Source organism: Cyprinodon variegatus, unplaced genomic scaffold (genome assembly GCF_000732505.1).
Source record: "Cyprinodon variegatus isolate N-32 unplaced genomic scaffold, C_variegatus-1.0 Scaffold1540, whole genome shotgun sequence".
NCBI classification, from domain to species: domain Eukaryota; kingdom Metazoa; phylum Chordata; class Actinopteri; order Cyprinodontiformes; family Cyprinodontidae; genus Cyprinodon; species Cyprinodon variegatus.
In genome coordinates, this window is record NW_015151993.1 from 1 (window position 1) to 17,570 (window position 17,570).

The 17,570-nt window shown below is 36.4% G+C and overlaps 2 protein-coding genes across 2 annotated transcripts in view; one reads left to right on the forward strand and one right to left on the reverse strand.

Moving 5' to 3' along the window:
* Window positions 1-11,083: 11,083 nt before the first annotated feature.
* Window positions 11,084-13,568, forward strand: LOC107103841 (heat shock protein beta-1-like). Its single transcript, XM_015403677.1, has 4 exons — window positions 11,084-11,446; window positions 11,793-11,856; window positions 12,024-12,144; window positions 12,949-13,568. The coding sequence occupies exons 1-4, from the start codon at window positions 11,122-11,124 to the stop codon at window positions 13,375-13,377; spliced, it is 939 nt and encodes a 312-aa protein (XP_015259163.1). The 5' UTR covers window positions 11,084-11,121; the 3' UTR covers window positions 13,378-13,568.
* A 1,266-nt stretch (window positions 13,569-14,834) lies between these two features.
* hspb8 (heat shock protein family B (small) member 8) overlaps window positions 14,835-17,570 on the reverse strand; it is a 13,821-nt gene continuing 11,085 nt past the window's right edge. The window contains exon 3 of the mRNA XM_015403675.1: window positions 14,835-15,883. Coding sequence (XP_015259161.1) covers window positions 15,709-15,883 — 175 coding nt within the window. The 3' untranslated portion in view covers window positions 14,835-15,708. The remainder of the gene's footprint in view (window positions 15,884-17,570) is intronic.

Genomic DNA, 17,570 nt, shown 5'->3' on the forward strand with positions numbered 1-17,570 from the left:
TTTTTTTTTCTTAACATAAATGGCTTCCTTCACACTTCCAGACAGATGGGGTTATCTATTTGAATGAGAGTTTTCCTATTTCTTATTTTACGTTAGGAATAACAAAATAAGTTTTGCTCTGACTAATTCAAACTATAGGATGATCTAAAAGAAATAAGTACACTTTAAGATATTCAGGATAACTAAGATGAATGCATTTAAAAAAAGATAGAAGCCAATTAAGTTGTTGTCTGAAAAAAAGAAAAAGCCAACGTAATTTTGACTCTTCTTAACTAAAAAATATAGATGTACAATTTAGCATGAATCTCAAATCTCCTTCTAATACTCACCACTGTCTCATTGCTTGCTTCCCTCTTTCTCATTCAGAACATTACCTTAAGTTTTGTCTTATCCAAGATTGTCTTTGAGCAGTATTCCATTTTAATGGACATGTATTCTACACAGGTAACAATAATGCACATAACACTACAGCCATCATGTTGCAGCAGTATGGTGATGAAAACATGACAGCAAAATAATATATATTGTTCATTCTTCAACATTAATCACCGACTTCCGCAATAAAGAGCAAATATTTTCTCAGAAAGCTTTTTTCTTGCTTTTCCAAGTATCTTCAACCCTGTCAGGTTCCTCAATGTCCCTCCACATTTTCAGTTCTCTCTGAAATTGAAGATCTCTCATCATCCTCATCTTAACTGTAGTGACAGTGAATGTGAGACACTGAGTGACAGAATAAAATCTACTGGGTTTCATTACCGTATATAGAAACTGTTAAATGGGAACTGAATTTGATAGTAGTGTTTGATAATTAGGATCAAATGGAGTGTAGGTGTTTTACATGGAATCTGATTCTACTGGCCTGACTTACTTATTGACTGTATTTATGTTCTGGCAGTTACTAATCCTCACTTAGGTTAGGATGAAGTTAGCCTCTATGCACTGCATCTGATCTCTATGAAACATCAACAACCTGAGTTGCTACTAAAATAATAGTAAAAATAATTTCTTTCCCATGCAAAAGCTATGTAAAGGCCTGATATCCAGTTTAGTAGACAGAGACGGACAGATGCTTCTTCCAAAGCCATGTACTGCCCAACGAATTTAATTCAAAAACTGCATTTATAAGAGAGCCTAGTCCAAACTTGGTTCAAAAATGGATAAATAAAAGATAAAAACAGAATGTTAAAGGCAGCTTGAGATGTAGCCTTTTATTTTTAACCAGAACTGAGCTGCATCTCTGTATAGTTTTTCGACTGAGGCGTTACTTTTGGGGAACTTTTAGCCTAATTCCTGTTCTATTGAATTCACCATTTTGGTTCAACAAGACTGAATAATCAAGTCTTTCTGCAACTATTAAAGTTAAAAGAAAAAGGTAACCGATCATTGTTAATTTATAATCTAACAATGCGGGCAAATATATTTTAACATATCACCACAGTTTTGATCCCTTTAAATGAATAGAACCTGCCTTTTTACTCTAGTTATCTTTGTCTAAAAAGTGGACATTTCCCACAGCCAAATGTGGGAAATACCCACCTTCTTTAATTCAATAACAGATCATGTAAGATTTCAACCTTGGTAGAAAAATGTATCAATAAAGGATAAAAATACAGAACTAATGCAATTTGAGATGCAGCCATTTTCGTTTTCTATATTTAAGCAGAATCTTTACCATATATGAACAAACAAATCCTAGATTTGAAAAAAACTGTGGTATTGCTTTCAAAAAATGACAATGATACAATTAATACCCACATAGGTAACAAGAATTTAATTAAAATATGTACTGGTATGAGTAATAAAGCAATGTTTTTGTAATTTCAAACCAGTAATTAGAGTGTACGAAGAAGGCAAACATAAGGGTATGATTAATAACACTGCAAGTTTATTCCCCCATGTGAAATGTGAGGGGTAACTGTTAATGGGATGGTCTGCTATCTGCAGTTGCCTTGGAATAGATCCTATGAGAGGAGCAGATACACAGATAATTTTCCGATGGAGAGATTGGAAGATATTAAGAGTTTATTGTGATAAAAACATGATAATTGACAAAATAATAAAAAAAATGTGTACAAATCAGTAACAACATAATCATTTAAGTTGTAAATGTCTGTATGAAGTAAATATTAAAAGCATAAAGACATCAAGCAGAAATATTTGTTAAACATATGTGCATATACTGCCACTGTGATTCTATAGCATTTTCTTGATTGTTTGCTATTTCCTGCTAGCAATGAAAAGGTATAAATCAAAGAGTCAGTTTTTATGGTTATCTGCAATAAAAGATTTCATTTTGTTAGATGTTTTTTTGCCACAGACATTTGACCAGTGGAGACATGATGCAAGCATATGCAAAGTCATCCATATAAATCTATTTTAACCTGCAGTCTGATGACAAGAAAGAGGTAAGTCTGCTTAACAAGAAGCAATACACAAAACTAACATTACAATTAAAGTGCTTCTGGTAGGATTTTGTTCTGTAGAATAGTTTCCCACATGTTGAGGGTCAGATATTAACTGACATGAGTACGATGAAAGGTGCACGGAACAATGTCATTTTTATATTATAATTCTTAGAAACGTTTGCATTAAACTAGTTGGTTGTATTAACTGTATTTAACTGTATATTAAGACACATTGGACTAAATTACAGGTTGGGGAAGGAGTGATATATTCCCTCTTCTAAGTTTGAAAATTTTTCACTGTCAGCCTGAAAATTTATAAATCTACTACTTTGTACCGCAAAGACAACAAATAAAAAGTTGTCACTGAATATACTGAGCTTGCGTTCACTTACTTAACTCTATTTTAAAAGAAATACGTTTTTATCCTTTTCATATAATTTAGTCTGGTAAGTTTTCATGCCTGCTTTTTATTTGTTTTTGCCACTCTTGTTTGATAAAAGGATTTTTTATTTTATTTTATGAATTAAAATAATTTACACATTGTCACACAATAACATTTGCTGTTGCCTTCATACTCATCTCATTTTAAGGGTATGTATTGCTCAATACATATACTATAGCATGTAGTTTGATAAAATAATAGCTTTACTCATCTGGATAACATTTTATAAGGTTTAGTGATGTGTCCATGGGAATACTTTACCTCAGCTGAAGAAGTATATATTTGAGGTCAAACATTGATGTTGGAGAAGAAGGCATGTCCCACAATCCTTGCTGTAATTCATCCAAAACCTTTTATTAGGTTGAGGACTTTTCAATGGCCAGCTAAAGCACCTGTCACACCTTCATGATTTACACCAGTATATTCCTGATATGTGGAAAATCTGGCAAAAACGCTGGCATATGTTGGATAAGTTATGAGCATGCTAAAATATGCTAAAGCACGCTGAAAGACGCTGGCATACATTGAAAATACACCGTGCCAACGTATGCTGTACGTGGGCCATAAGTTACAGGTAAGTTATCAGATCGTTGACATACGTTAAGTGTAAGTTATTCATAAGTCGTGGCTTCCAGCTTATCCAAGACTTATGAGTCACTTTTCCTTCAGACTTCATCGCCATCATAAGGTGAGCATGAGCGGAGCAGCTTTAACTATGTAATGGGTAATGCCCATGACATGATGCACAAGCATCATGTCATGAGCATTACACCGCTGTGCATTATGCATAAGTCAGGCTGTGGTTCAACATAAGTTCTGGACTTATGCTATGTACAATATGCTATGTAAAAAAAAAAAATACATAGAAAGATCAGCGTCCATGTGCCAGCCTTTTAGAAGATTCTGGGATATCGGGCATGTTTAAGCGCCCCACATTCCTCTCCACAATAATTACTTCTGAGAAAGGGCCATCACAACCTAAGGGATGTGGGATATTAAATTGTCCAAAACATTTCTTTAGGCTAAAAGCTTAAGATTACTTTTCTTTGCATCGGCTGAATTTGATACTTTGAATCGGTAAAACAAAATCAGACCACAATGTTTTAAATTGTGGAGCACACCTTGCTTAGGCCGGGTATACACTGTAGGATATTTTTAATCATTGTACTCAGCTACAGCTCAAACTGTACGATAAAATTGCAGAGTTTTTAAACATCACAGCTCACAATGCATGTTTTTACACTGTACGGGCCAGGGCTCTGATGCGATCTACCTGCTCACACTGCACGTCCAAAAACCACACTTCTGACTCAGCACTGAGAAATGGCTCTGGTCGGACTCATTAATATCGAAGGAAGAAGAAGAAGGACTCCTTTGTTTGCACATGTGCAGCACACAAGGTTCTGGTAAATCGGCTCTTAGATGCTCTTAGCTCTGTTATAACAGCAGGATTTGCTAATGAACGGCTTAAGAGGGCCGACGGATTTCAAACATGTTTGATTTTCTCCTGACCTTACGATTACTGATCGGGAGGTGGTCGTTACAGGCTAATCCCCCCTAGTTACCCGTACATGCTACATGATGCTACTCAGCCCAATCCAAAAAATACTCGCGCAACTGGAGAATCATCCCAATAAGGGCAAAAAAATCGTGAAGTGTATATCTGGCCTATCTTATGCCGGGCCGATTTTCCAGTCATGTGAGAACTTTTTGGTTTGGCCCGAGTTTCAGCCTCATCATGCGTTGTGCGTTGTGTTGTATACGGGGGCACTAACCTGGTTTTATATTTCAGTCCGTGCCCAGAGAACAAGGATGATTCCAGACGGTCAGCTGAAAAGATGCAGTGGACACTGCCAGAGAGTTTCAGACTTTGAAGCCTAGAAGGCTGCAGAGCTGACTGGAGATCAGATCCGAGCTGATGAAGGTAGGCAGGATAATCCACAGGGCAAAGTCAGGTGGCAGATCCTGGTTCAGTCCACAGAAGAATCCAACAGGAGTCATCAGACAGGGGTGGGCAGGCTCAAAGGTCCAAATACAGAAACGGGTCACAATCAGACAATCAGAACACAATAGAAACACTAGAAAACTCTCAACACCAAAGGCTCAAGACTAATCTGGCACTGATGGCTGGGACCAAGGAGTTTAAATAGAAGCAGGGGCAGGTGGATCAGATGAGCAGTGAGGAGGAACAGGGCAGAGACAGGTGAATGAAATGAGCAATCAAGCCCATCAGCGCAAAAATTATGACAAGTCCAGCTAACTGTTTTTTATTTAGCTTTTTATGTAAAAAAGTAGGTAATAATCAGGTAAACCTATTCAGTCTGATCAAAACATTCAGCACCTTTGTGCTGCATTTTCTGTTGCAAGACATTCAAACCTATGCAGAGGACAGCTAAACTACATATTGTTTCTCTGCCAAAACCAGTTAAATGTAGGGATACTCCCCGTCACACTTAACAATCAAAATATATACAAGTCATAGAACTTCAATAAATAATACAACTGGCAACAAAAAAGGGCATGTTTGTGCTGAGAATACACCATGTTAAATGTCACAACTTTTCAGATATATAGCCGGGCTTTAGATGGTCCCAATGAAGAAGAATCTGACCTGGAGCCTTCAAACTGAAACGTTCAATGAAAAAATTGAGAGATTCTGTGTTTGGGGTGTGGAAATGCCACAGCTATCACATTTTAAAGTGAAGCATCTCTTTGAGCAGTGTTGCCTCTCTTCATTCCTGCACCCCACCCCACCCCCCGGCCTATACCGTCTCTCTTCATCTTCCTCCTCAGCCCTCCCCTTTTCATCATCATCCCCTTGTCCCCCTTATGCTTCCGCTGATGGATGAGCTCATTTACTGCAAATCTCTTTCGAGTCAAAGCGGAACACAGCCGCTGCCTTTCTGCTACTTCAGTGGGAATAGAGATCTCAGCATATGAATACTGTATGTGCACACATGAACGCGCAGACCAAATCCATGTCGCTCTAAAAATTGGTTCTTTAAGAAAATGTTCTACCAAGTGACTCTAAGCGTGTATTCAGCGGCTTTGAGGAAAAAACACAAACTGAAAGAAGCTGTTAAGAATCACATTTTTCCTAACAGCACCGTGAAGGGCTAAATCAAAGCACATTGTGAATGCAGTAGCATAATATAGGAGATTAAAGTTTTCCTCTTCCTTAGTCATCTGAAATAGTTTTTCCCCCTAATAGCAATGACAATATCTTGACAAAATCCTAGTTAAACTAATTTAGAAGAACACATTTCTTTGAGAGGCTTATTTGAAAAGTAAAATCAACGTGTCACACTTTATTGTTTGAGCAATAACAAGTAAAAAAAAAAAAGATTCACAAATATATATTTCAACAGATAATGTGCTCTAGTCAATGTGTCAGTTCGATAATGACCTCCTCTCTTTTTTTTCATCTGGCCAAACAGCCAATTTCTGCAACTGATCCAACCTCACAATAACTATGATGAATGCAATGTCCACAGCAGCAAACCAGCCATTTGACACTTCATCCCCCCTTGATGCATTATCAGCTAATACCCATGGATCGGTGGCAGTTTGTTTGAAACCTCCTGATTCGGTGTAACAGGCCTCTGCTGAGACCTCCCACGAATGTATGTGACTGTAATCATATCACATAGGGCACTGCCCAACTTCAAATGCATTTGGTTAGTGTGAGCAGGCTTTAGGGGATCAGAGACAGAATCTCTTTTACTGATTAGGGAAAGTGACTCTGCCCAGAGGACCTTCAAAGATCCTCTTTAACTAAAATCATTGAAAAATATTGAGTCCTGAGAGTGTTTCCCTTTATTTGATTAGGAGTCCAAACATGTTTTTTTTTTTTTTTTTTATCTCCGTTATTAAAAAAATAGAACATATTATGTTTGCTTCAGCATGGAGAATACTCTCACCTTTTAAAAGAGAGGAAGTGACAGGTTTGGATGCATGAAGTCTGTGGAAAGTGGGGGTAGAGTGACGACTGAGAGATAGAAGCCCTGTCATGAAATGAAAGAGGTGACAGAAATAAAGAGATATAAAAATATCAGCAAAGAGGGATAAAAAAACCACAACAAAAAAAACCAAAGTGACCATGAAAGCTCTGATATTTAGCAGCTGCTCAATTTGATGATAAGACTCAGAAAAAATAAAAATGTATGGCTAAGGAATAGAGCTTTTTAGATCATTCCAAACTAAAGCTTTTATTTGAGAGGAGATAAATAAATTGCAGAGGATCTCTGAAGTCAATCCCGATTCAAGACATCAAAATGATTTTTTAATGATGTGTTTGCAGGGGGTGGTGAATCTGAGAGAATACATTCTGAAGCCTCTCACTCTCGTTTATGCATCTTCAAGCAAAACCCCAAACTGTAACAAATCTGTATTATTCATGAGTTTTTCAAAGGGAAGCTGAAAACTGAAAAATGTTTCCAATCAGTATTAGGAATTAAGAAAGATTTTTCTTTATCAAAAATAGAGAAATTAGGATCTAACTTAAATGCAACATTTAATAAAGCAAAAATTTGTAAAAGATATACCTTTGGGCAAAAACCGGGGCCTTTAGAAACTATACCTCAATTTTCTCCAACTGAATCTGCTTTCATGTAAATTGAAATTAAATGCCTTGATTTGAAAAATCTATTTCAACTAAATTTAAAGGAATTTATAGGCGTGAAAATAATTAACATTTCTTTGGTTGTATTTAACATCAAATTTCATTTTTTTTTTACTTTCAGTTCATTATATGAATTTAAGTAAAATCCAGTTTCTTTGTGTTATGCATATTGATAGTGAAAGTTAACACAAGTAACAGTGCATTATGCTAAGTTAGCAGCTATAGCTAATAGCTGTAGGTGCAATATTTCATACAGATTGCCTAAGCCCTTAATGTTTTTCACCTGAAACTTGTTATGAATGGATATTCTTATTTATGGCCTTACATTGGATAAATAGCACAAAATAGAAAAGGTAGTAGAAAATTACAATTAATAAAATAATTCTTTTTTATTTGAGTGTCATAACTGAAAATATATAAGCCAGTTACATTTTTCTATCAATAAAAATATAGGATAATTCTTTCATTAATCTACCTACTCATTTTATTTCTTGAGCACCACTTTTCTCATTCATGCAACTAAACTCACCTTTTAAAGGTTTTAACATGAAACTCAGATTTCAACCTTCACAATAGAAGAAAGACAGCTACTTTGGCGCTTCATCAACTTGAACTCTTGCCGCTAATTAACATCAAAAGCAGAATGGAGAAGAGGGAAGAAGCAATCAGTGGCTGATTTTCATCTGTAACCTTCATATGTATTGGCAGCCAGAATAAAAAAAAATTTTTTTTTTGTACTTCACAGCACTATAGGCCCAAACATTCGCTCCATTTATCTAAAAATAAACTTCACTAAGCGCAGAGAGCAGCAGAGATAGGAGGAGGGAAGATAAGGGATAATGGTAAAAATCTAAATTTGGAATACAAATGGGTACATTAGCTATCTGATTCAGTTAAACAGACAATCAGCCGCTTCCGCAGCATTATCTTTTCACGCTGAATTTTTGAAATACAGCTTAGCTGCTATGGATGTCAAAAAGTCTTAATTTTATAGCTGGAAGAAGATAGATACTTTTAGAGCAAAAAAATAAAGTTTTTACCAGTGTCATTAAAAAAAAAGCTGAGGACATATGATAAACTGCTCAGTGCCTCTTAAGTGTATTTATTACACCAAAATAGTCCACATCCTTTCTGTGAAAATGTACATAGACAAATACAGATAAGATATTTGACACGAAACTACTAAAGGTTTAGGAAGTTTTAGGACCGTTAAACCCCAAATAATTCCTACCTACTGGAGATTTGACCTTATTTTTATTTAACAGTGACATTTATTCCCTAAAGGAGATGAAACATGGATAACAAATAACAAAATATAAATGTTTTATTTAAAATGTTATAAAATGTCCCACAAGAAAATGTAATCACACATGTGCGGGACGTTTGCCTAGTGGTTAGAGCCGTGCATGTGTGCTCTGAGAAGGTTGCAAGTGCCCAGTTCAATCCTCACAGCCTGCACTCTGGGTTCCTGAACTAAACCCTTAACCCCACTCTGCTCCCCGGGTGTTACACATGCCAGCCCACTGGTACCCAAGAAGATGGGTTTGATGCAGAGAGTCAATATCCCTATTGTGGGACAATAAAAGGGATTTACATATATGATCAGAGTTAAAATCTTTAAAGGTATGACAGCAATCAAAACTTTAAGTATATTTTCACTCATATTTAACTGGCACCTAATCTTTCATGTTGAAAGCCTCTTTGCTCTAATCTTCATTTCAATCTGAAAAACTTACACTGAAAGAAAAAGGCACTTAAAAGAATTTTATTCATACAATTATTTCAAAATGTTGGCGCTCAGGCCTCGGCAGGAAACATTAGTGCTGAATTTTAATTTAATGTGCATAAGCAGGTGTATGAGAACAGGAATGTTTCACCCCAGACCTGAAACTGGTGGGGGAGTGGAGGTAGAAGAAGATGGTTCAGTCCTGGACTGCTGGGTGGCGAGACGATCTGCTTGAGCTGTATTGGTGAGATCCAGTAGACTTCGTGAGCTGATACTAGTGCTTAACAAGGGACGTGGGAAGATGGAAGTCCAGCTTGGATAAACATAGGTTTGCATGAACCTGTCCATAAGCAAGCATGAAGCAACAGTGGAGAGAAAAAACTCCCCTTTGGGAAGAAACCTCTGGCAAAACCAGGCTCAACATGGCCGTCTTCTGCCGGACCGATTGAGTCGTATCTGACGGGGAATGCAGTAAAAGTCTGGGAGGAATTACACTCTGATAGGGACGAAGTTGAAGAAGCACCATGAAAAAAGTCAGATGGAGCTTAGCTACGATGGTGGAGAAGGGGATGAAGGTGGGTTGAATCGGGGTCATCTGAGAAAAAACTGACATAGCACAACCACTGCTTTTCTTTGGCTGGGTAAGAGGCTGAGTCGTGCATTTGAAGACCTTTTAGAGGGAGTTGCTAAGCTGATTGGTTTGCGTCAGAGGCAGATGAGCCCCTGATTGATGAGGGTAAGTAATGTAGTTTCTTCAGTTGAACTTCCGCCTAGGCTTCTTTACTCTAATGATGTTCCCTAGATTCAGGATAGGAATCTGGTTGCTGTAAAAGGCTTTTATATGTAGGAAAGAAATGTAATTTAAAAACAACACCTGGCAGAACCTTAAGTTCATCTGGGTTTTTTACTAATCATAATTGGTCAAATAATACAAACAGCAGATATCTAAAGAGGAAGGAATTAAGCTAACTTGGACATATTTTACCAACATGAGATTTTGTTTTTAGTTTTATTTTTAGGTCAGACGCTGAATACACCAGGAATAAGCCCAATTAACGATGTGATAGCTTTGCAAGCTCTAATTCTTTATATCACCTTTAAATGAAGGTGCACTTTGTTAAAAACTAAAAATCTTAAATAAAGGTTAAAAAAAAAAAAAAAAAAAAAAAATCCAGATGACAAATCCCCATTTAAGCCCTAAAAGCTAAACCCACAGACACAGTGTTCGGGTCAGGCATCGCACAAAGTGTCAGAAACATCTGTTCCATCTGTTTTGTGCTCCATTGGACAGTATGCCAAGATATCAAGGCACACAGCTCCAAAAATGAATCACTGACAAGTCTGTCACACTTGATAAAAGAGGGAACTATAATAATCCTGTTGAAACGGCACAGCAAGAGAAAAATGGGGGGGAGGTAGCTTTGTGCACTCAAAACACATGAGCTACTGACACTGAAGCTAACAGAAATCCGTTCTTTTCTTTGCTTTTCTGCCTCTGGCTGAGGTATTTTATGCTTCACACAAACTGCTGTCCCTGTGTCCTTTGAGGGGTGAAACACAGGGAGGGTGAGGGCTGGGGGAGAGGCTGTATGACTGGCTCATGACCAGACTGAGGAGCGCAGTCATCGCTGGCAGAGCAGAATTCGCTGGGATGTGACAAGTATGCTCTTCGGGAAACAGATTCAGTGGTTCAAACACACACCAGCCACAGTGAGCTTCCTGCTATTTGCCATCATGTCTTTAAAAGTTATAAATATCAATAATTATCTTCTCCTGGTCAGCTTACTCCCAAGCCAAATACTTTATACCTGCACACCCTGCTCAGGAGGTCTATATAAAAGCCCTACGTAGATTTCTCTCTCTGCTCATTTAGCTTTCATTCATTTAAGACAGGCTTTGTTGGAGTTTATTGCTATTTTTTGTAGAAATGAGTGAACAGGCAATTAAAGAAAAGCCCTGTGGGGAATTGGAGAGGGGTGACCCTCCGTACCCACTGAGAAAGTGGGTTTATAGTCAAGATTTTGGCATGCCGCCTTTCCTGGAGACTGGGGATTCTGCTTGGATCAAGAGGGGTCTGGCAGCCTGGTCCTGGCTGGGGTGCATACCAGCTCCTCTGTTTGTGCCCTACATCTCAGAAGATATGCTCCCTTCCAGTCAGAAGATTACCAAGTGGAGGGTCAGCATGGACGTGTCGCACTTTTTCCCCTCTGAGATTTCCATCAGTATCCAGGATGGATTCCTAGAAGTTGGAGGTATTCTGTTAATTAAATCGCCCAAAAAGTTAAACACAAGTGTTAAATTACTGAATAAAAAGATTTATTTTTATCTCTTCATAAAGAATTAGCAATGTTATTTTATATTAACATTAGAGGATAGAAAAGAGTCTTAAAAACCCAACAGCACACAGAGTGAAAGCTTTAAATCTAGAAAAAACCCCAAAGTGTTATAAATTTAGAAAGCTGCTTAGATACCGTGCTTGGGGAAATTAAAACCACAGCTCTGTGGTAGAAATTAATTTCTGTGCTGAGTGCGTTTTCTGCGCCGTTTGATTCTTTGGTGTCCTCACGTTACTTCCTACAAATGCTGATCTTTCCCCAGGGAAACATGAGGAGAAGCCTGACGAGCTTGGGTTTATTTCCAGATGTTTTACAAGGAAATACAGGTATCAATCTGCAGATATTTTCAATTAAATTATGACTACAGTAATATTGTTCCTTCTTTTTTATTTATAAGCAGTTTCTTAAATGCTTAAATAAAAAGAAACTATGCTTTTGTTTCAGTAACAGCCATGTTTTTTTAATGATCTAAACAAAAGTTTGTGATTTAAAGGCTTCCAGCTGAGGTGGATGTTACCAAACTTGTGTCCTCACTCTCCGTGGGTGGTCTCCTGACTGTAGAGGCTCCACTTCCTGATACCTTTACTCCTGCGTCCATCAATATTCCAATAAAGGTTATGAAATGCAATATTTATTCAAAGTTTAACAAATACTCAAATATGGCATTCAGCACGGTCTGATTTACTGTTTGAGTCAAGGAGAAGATATGTATCACTGCTGGCTAAAAACATTTTAAGAGCATAAATCGGCTCAAATTAGCCGGATTGGACCAAAAACTAAAGGCATAAAACAGAAAACTTCAATTATAAAATCATATTTGGCAAATCTTTGTATGATAAGGTTTATAAAATACTATACAGTTTGAAAAACACCAGCTGTAATACTAGAAGTCTACTTTGGAGCATTGAATAAATGTTGAATCTTTCAGATAAATGCTTATATTTCATGATATGATTTAGCTGTGATAAACAATTTATTTTTAATGGCTTTTTGCACATTATTAAGGTGATGCTAATAAATACATACATTATAAGTTATATGTTCACAGATAAATATACAGAGAAGTAATAAAAATGTAGGACAAGGGGTCAGAGCAAAAGTATTACATATAAATATTGTTAGAGTTAAACTTAATAAGAAGAAAAATATTAGCTAGCTAACGTAGTCTAAAAATGTAGAAACCCCCAATTTAAAGCATCGATTACAAATAAAAAAAAAAAATGTTGGGTGATTGGCACAATTCTTAGAATCTTAACAAAAATTCTACCTGCTTCTGTCTTTGTGTATGAACAGAAGTCTATAGAACACATCTGAAATAATAAGAGTTTATCCCGAAGTTATTTCAAATCAAGATTTTATATCTAAATGAGGCATTCATTTAATAAACTGTCAACTTAATAAACTCTATGCTAATCTAGGTGGACAATGAGAGGGCTGGAGAACCAAAAACAAAACAAGAGGATCAGGGGGAAGAGTCTCAATTAGAGGCCTGTGGTGATCAGGTCCAACCCAACAGCACCATGACTGGGCTCAAGCAGGGAGAAGAGGAAACAAGAGAAAAGCCAGCTGGACCGTCCCATTCTTCGCTGCCTGAGGAAGATAAAAGCCTAGAGAGTGTCCAAAAATCTTCTGAGCGTCCTGATATCCCACAAAGCCAAGAAGGCCTTGTTACATCCAACCTGCTGGAACAGAAAGAGCCGGTTGCGGATGGAGAAATCCAGGTGAAAGCAGAAAAAGCTGAGGAGCTCACACCGCCTGAGGAGCAGGCGCTGGGCCCAAGTCCAGTGAGTGACATCCAAACCAAGGGGCTGGAAGCTGCTAACATAGAGCAACAACACTCTGAGTAAACAGAGAAGCATTAGCCTGCATTGCTTGCCCTAAACTAGTCCCAGAGATGCTTTTATTTTCCATTATCTATAGTGCCATAAAAGCCTGCTGTGTTTGGAACACTAATAAAAGCAGTATGATGTAAGGATATGTCGTTGTGCTTCCTGTAGTGGGAAAAAAATGTGAATCTGAATCTTTTGATCAAAAAACAGCCAGCTAAAAATTAAATCATTACAATATCAGTCATTTACTCACATTTCTTCTTTTATACTATTATTATTATTATTATTTTTTTTTTACAAAGGTTGGTTATGAAGTTGATTTAATTCTACAGAGTAGCAAATCTGTGTCCCCTTTTCACTGACATAAATCATTTTAGCATTGGAAAACTGAACTGATTGCTGTTTTGTTGTTACTAAAGCAACAGTATAATTGAAATCCCTGCATGTGTTCTAATATGCAGAACAGTAGATTATTAGAGTGGAAAACGTCACACAGTATTTTCTATTTGCTAGCACATAATCAACATATCCTTTTTATTGTGTCAGTGTGCAACTCCAGATGGAAACTTTTTAAATTTGCTCCAATCATCCCTGCTGATTCCTGCACATACACAAAAAAGATTACATTATTTTGCATCACACAATAGGTGGTGGAACAGCCCCAATTTTTCCCACCCTCATTCTAAAGTCCTGGCAGAGGCGCCAAAGTGTACTGGGTCCATCCATCCATCCAGCAGCTGGTGCACAGCGGTGCCTATCTGAGCCAGCACTAAGCTCCGCGTTAAGCTGCCGCCCAGTTCCTACTGTCCTCCAACAATTATGCCACAGGTTCTCTATATCCCTGGAACAATGCCTAGAACTGGAATTGTTCTTATTTTTTATTTATTTTTCTTAAACAAAAACACAGATTTTGGTTGAATTTTTTTTTTTATTGCATAAATCAGTAAAACGACATCAGCCGAAAAGATGGCAGGGGACAAACATCAAGTACACACGCAACCTTCCTCTAAATGTTTTTATATTTAAAAGGAAAATACTCAATGATACTGCTCATAATAAAAATATGTACAAGACTATTAATGTGCACACAATAATTAAAGCCATTGGATTTATTGATATAATGAAATCAAGGCACAAATATAAACAAAGGATGCATTGACCAATCGCTTCATGGCTTCAGATGCTGCAGAGCACAAACTATTTCCTGGAAACATTTGATCACCACCTGTGCTTTGCAATGTTGTCACACAGTATAATCAGTAAGATCATATATTTATAACACCTGATTGTACAATTAAGGCCACTGCTAAGTAATAGCAAAAAGAAAAGAAAAGTGAATAAAAGGTGTAAAAGCCAAAAAGATTAAAGCTATAATTAACACTAAAATTGCACAAGAAAATGTATTATGTTGTTTTATTACGTATTTTTGTATTTAAATGTTACATTTTATAATATTTAGATGAAAAAATAATCTGAAATTATTATTTTAATGTATCAGAATGCATTTCAACAATATAAAGTTAGTTCTTTTTCTGAATGTATTGGTTTTACAGACATAAAAAAAAACATTTAAAATTCTTTATGCAATCATAAATATAACTTTATAAGTTTTATTAAACTCAAACTGTTTTTTTTTTTCCTTTTTCTTTGGATAGTAGGATTGGTGAATAATCTAAGTCAGGTTACATAAATAAGCAAAACAAACAACACAAGCATTGTCTTCTTTTTAAATGTGGAACCCTGACGGAAGGTCGCCCTTGGTGATTGAATAATAATAATAAAAAATAAAAAAAACACAAAGCAAACTAATGAAAAAACAATAAAATTTAAGAGGTTTTGCTGTTAGACATTTTTAAATTATACATCAGTGCACGCAAGATAATTGAAGCACACAACTCTTTTTCTTCAATTTATTATTTTTATTACAAAGAAAAAAAACAAGAACAAACTAAAACAAATATTAGAAGGTATTTATTAGAAATAAAGAAATAAAAAATTTCCTTCTTATTGCCTTCTTATGATTATCTCATTTTGCTTCCTATAGATTAATTGATACAACCAAAACCTTTTATCTAAAACAGAGTTTTAAATACATTTTCTTTTTTACTTTTAGTTGTAATTAAATAATAAAAACAGAGCATATTATTATGACCTTTCGTTCTTGCTGGTAGGGGGAGGCTTTTGTTGTGTTAAAACTGCTATATGCAATAACATAAATACAATAGGACTTCCCTGCACTAATATATTTCAGATCTATTGTATCTTAGATTTTATATAAGTTTAGTACACAGGTTGCGTTTTTAACTGTAACTGATTGTGCTGAAGGATGTGTTCATCTAAGGTGTTGGTTTAGACTGCCGGAGCCTCCTGGGGTTTCTGGGTCTCCAGCTCCTGAGTTTCACCTCCCTGGGAGTCTTCATTGCTAAACAGGCAGTATGGGGGTGTCTGCCGAGCCTCGATGATGAGGACCCCTTCAGGCGACAAGGAGGCAAAGACCGTCAATGGATCCACATCGGTTGGGATCCTGCACAAACAGAAGAGAGGGAAGTTAAATAGGAGGGCACAGTTTTGCAGAAGACCCAAAAGAAGCCGAATGTGGTGGTCAAGAAAAACAATGTAGGGTGATCATATGTCACTGTGACTGAACAAACATTGCACAATGCTGGATGTTTACTTTAAAACTGTGGCAACACCCATAAAAACAACCACAGGTTGAATGATTTTACAGTTTTTTTTTTTTTTGCTTAAAGAATATTTTCTGTAAGAAGATGCACTACATAATTGCTTGCTTTTAGAAATATTAGACACAACAAAAATCTCTCATCCAGCAAATCTAGTTTCCATTGAAGGCTAAGCTTCCTTCAACCACTGCAGATAACAAGAAAACAAACAGCTGGAGACTGATTTCACTAAACAAAATAATCTTCTTTAAGTCTGAGCAAATTTAACATTGTCAGGGCTGCATGTGTACTTTCCTCATCCACAGCTGTCATGCACGCTTTATTACACTAACAACAGAGCTAGATCATTTCCTCTAAACTGAACATGTCTATGTAACATCAGAGTTGCAAAATGTTTTGCAACAATAGGTTTAGTTTTACAATTAACAACTATTAGTACCTAGGGCTTTTCCAACACAGCTAGTATTTTTTAAGCCAGAGCACCACCTAATTATCAGTAAGTAATAGCCCAAAGGCTCTTAGATTCTGTCACTTATTGTTTTATGAATACCTAATAGTTAGTACTTTTGTATTCCTAAACATAAACAGAATAAAACACATTCCTCAGTCAAAATACAATAAAAAAAAAGCTGGCTATATTCACCTAAATTAGACAAAAAGATAACAAACAACTTAACTACAAATCAAATGCTATGGGCAAAGCATTGGAGTTAAGAAAGTCAGCAACAAGGTTGGAGGTGTAAAAAGAAAAAGAAGATCAAATAAAAAAAGTTGAAAAAGAAAATACTGGATAGGGCTACCACGATATGAACATTTAGATTTCACTGTTGGGTTGACATAAATGATATCAACGCTATTCTTATGCTCTTGCTTACACTGACAGAGAAGTTTATGCATTTGATATTCACCGCTGTTTATGTTTCCATTTTGGCCATACAAGTTGCCAGCAGATGCTAGTACAATATGTCTAATTAATGCATTTGGTCCAAGAAATTATGTACGGCTCAAAAAGTACAAGGTAAAACCTACCAGGACGAACGCTGTGTGTATATTAATTTATATGAAGATCAATATATGTGTTTCTATGTTTTTAGTATAATCATAGTAAGAGACAGGACCCTTGTAAGTAGAATTAACACAAACATTAACATGTATATGAGTGCTGGTGGTTCCACGATTGCACAGTTTGTAGTATTGTTGATTTGTAGCAAATAGGTATTGGGTTTGATTTTCTGCCTAGGGTCTTTCTGCATTAAATATGCAGAATTTCCAAATGCATGTCTTCATTCTCTTCAAGTACGTCCCGAAGAACAATGAAATTAACTTGTTTCTATTGCTCTAATCATAGATAAGCATTAATCCAAACAACTTACAAAATATCTACATAATAAAATATCTACAAGAGAGAAACCAGGATGAGAAGCAGAAGGAACAAGTTTGTGTTTTCATAGCCAGTGGTGAGTGCCGAAGTGCAATGGTTTAAATGTGGATTTTGGCTGGATGTGGTCGTGTAGTTAATGTCTATCTTCG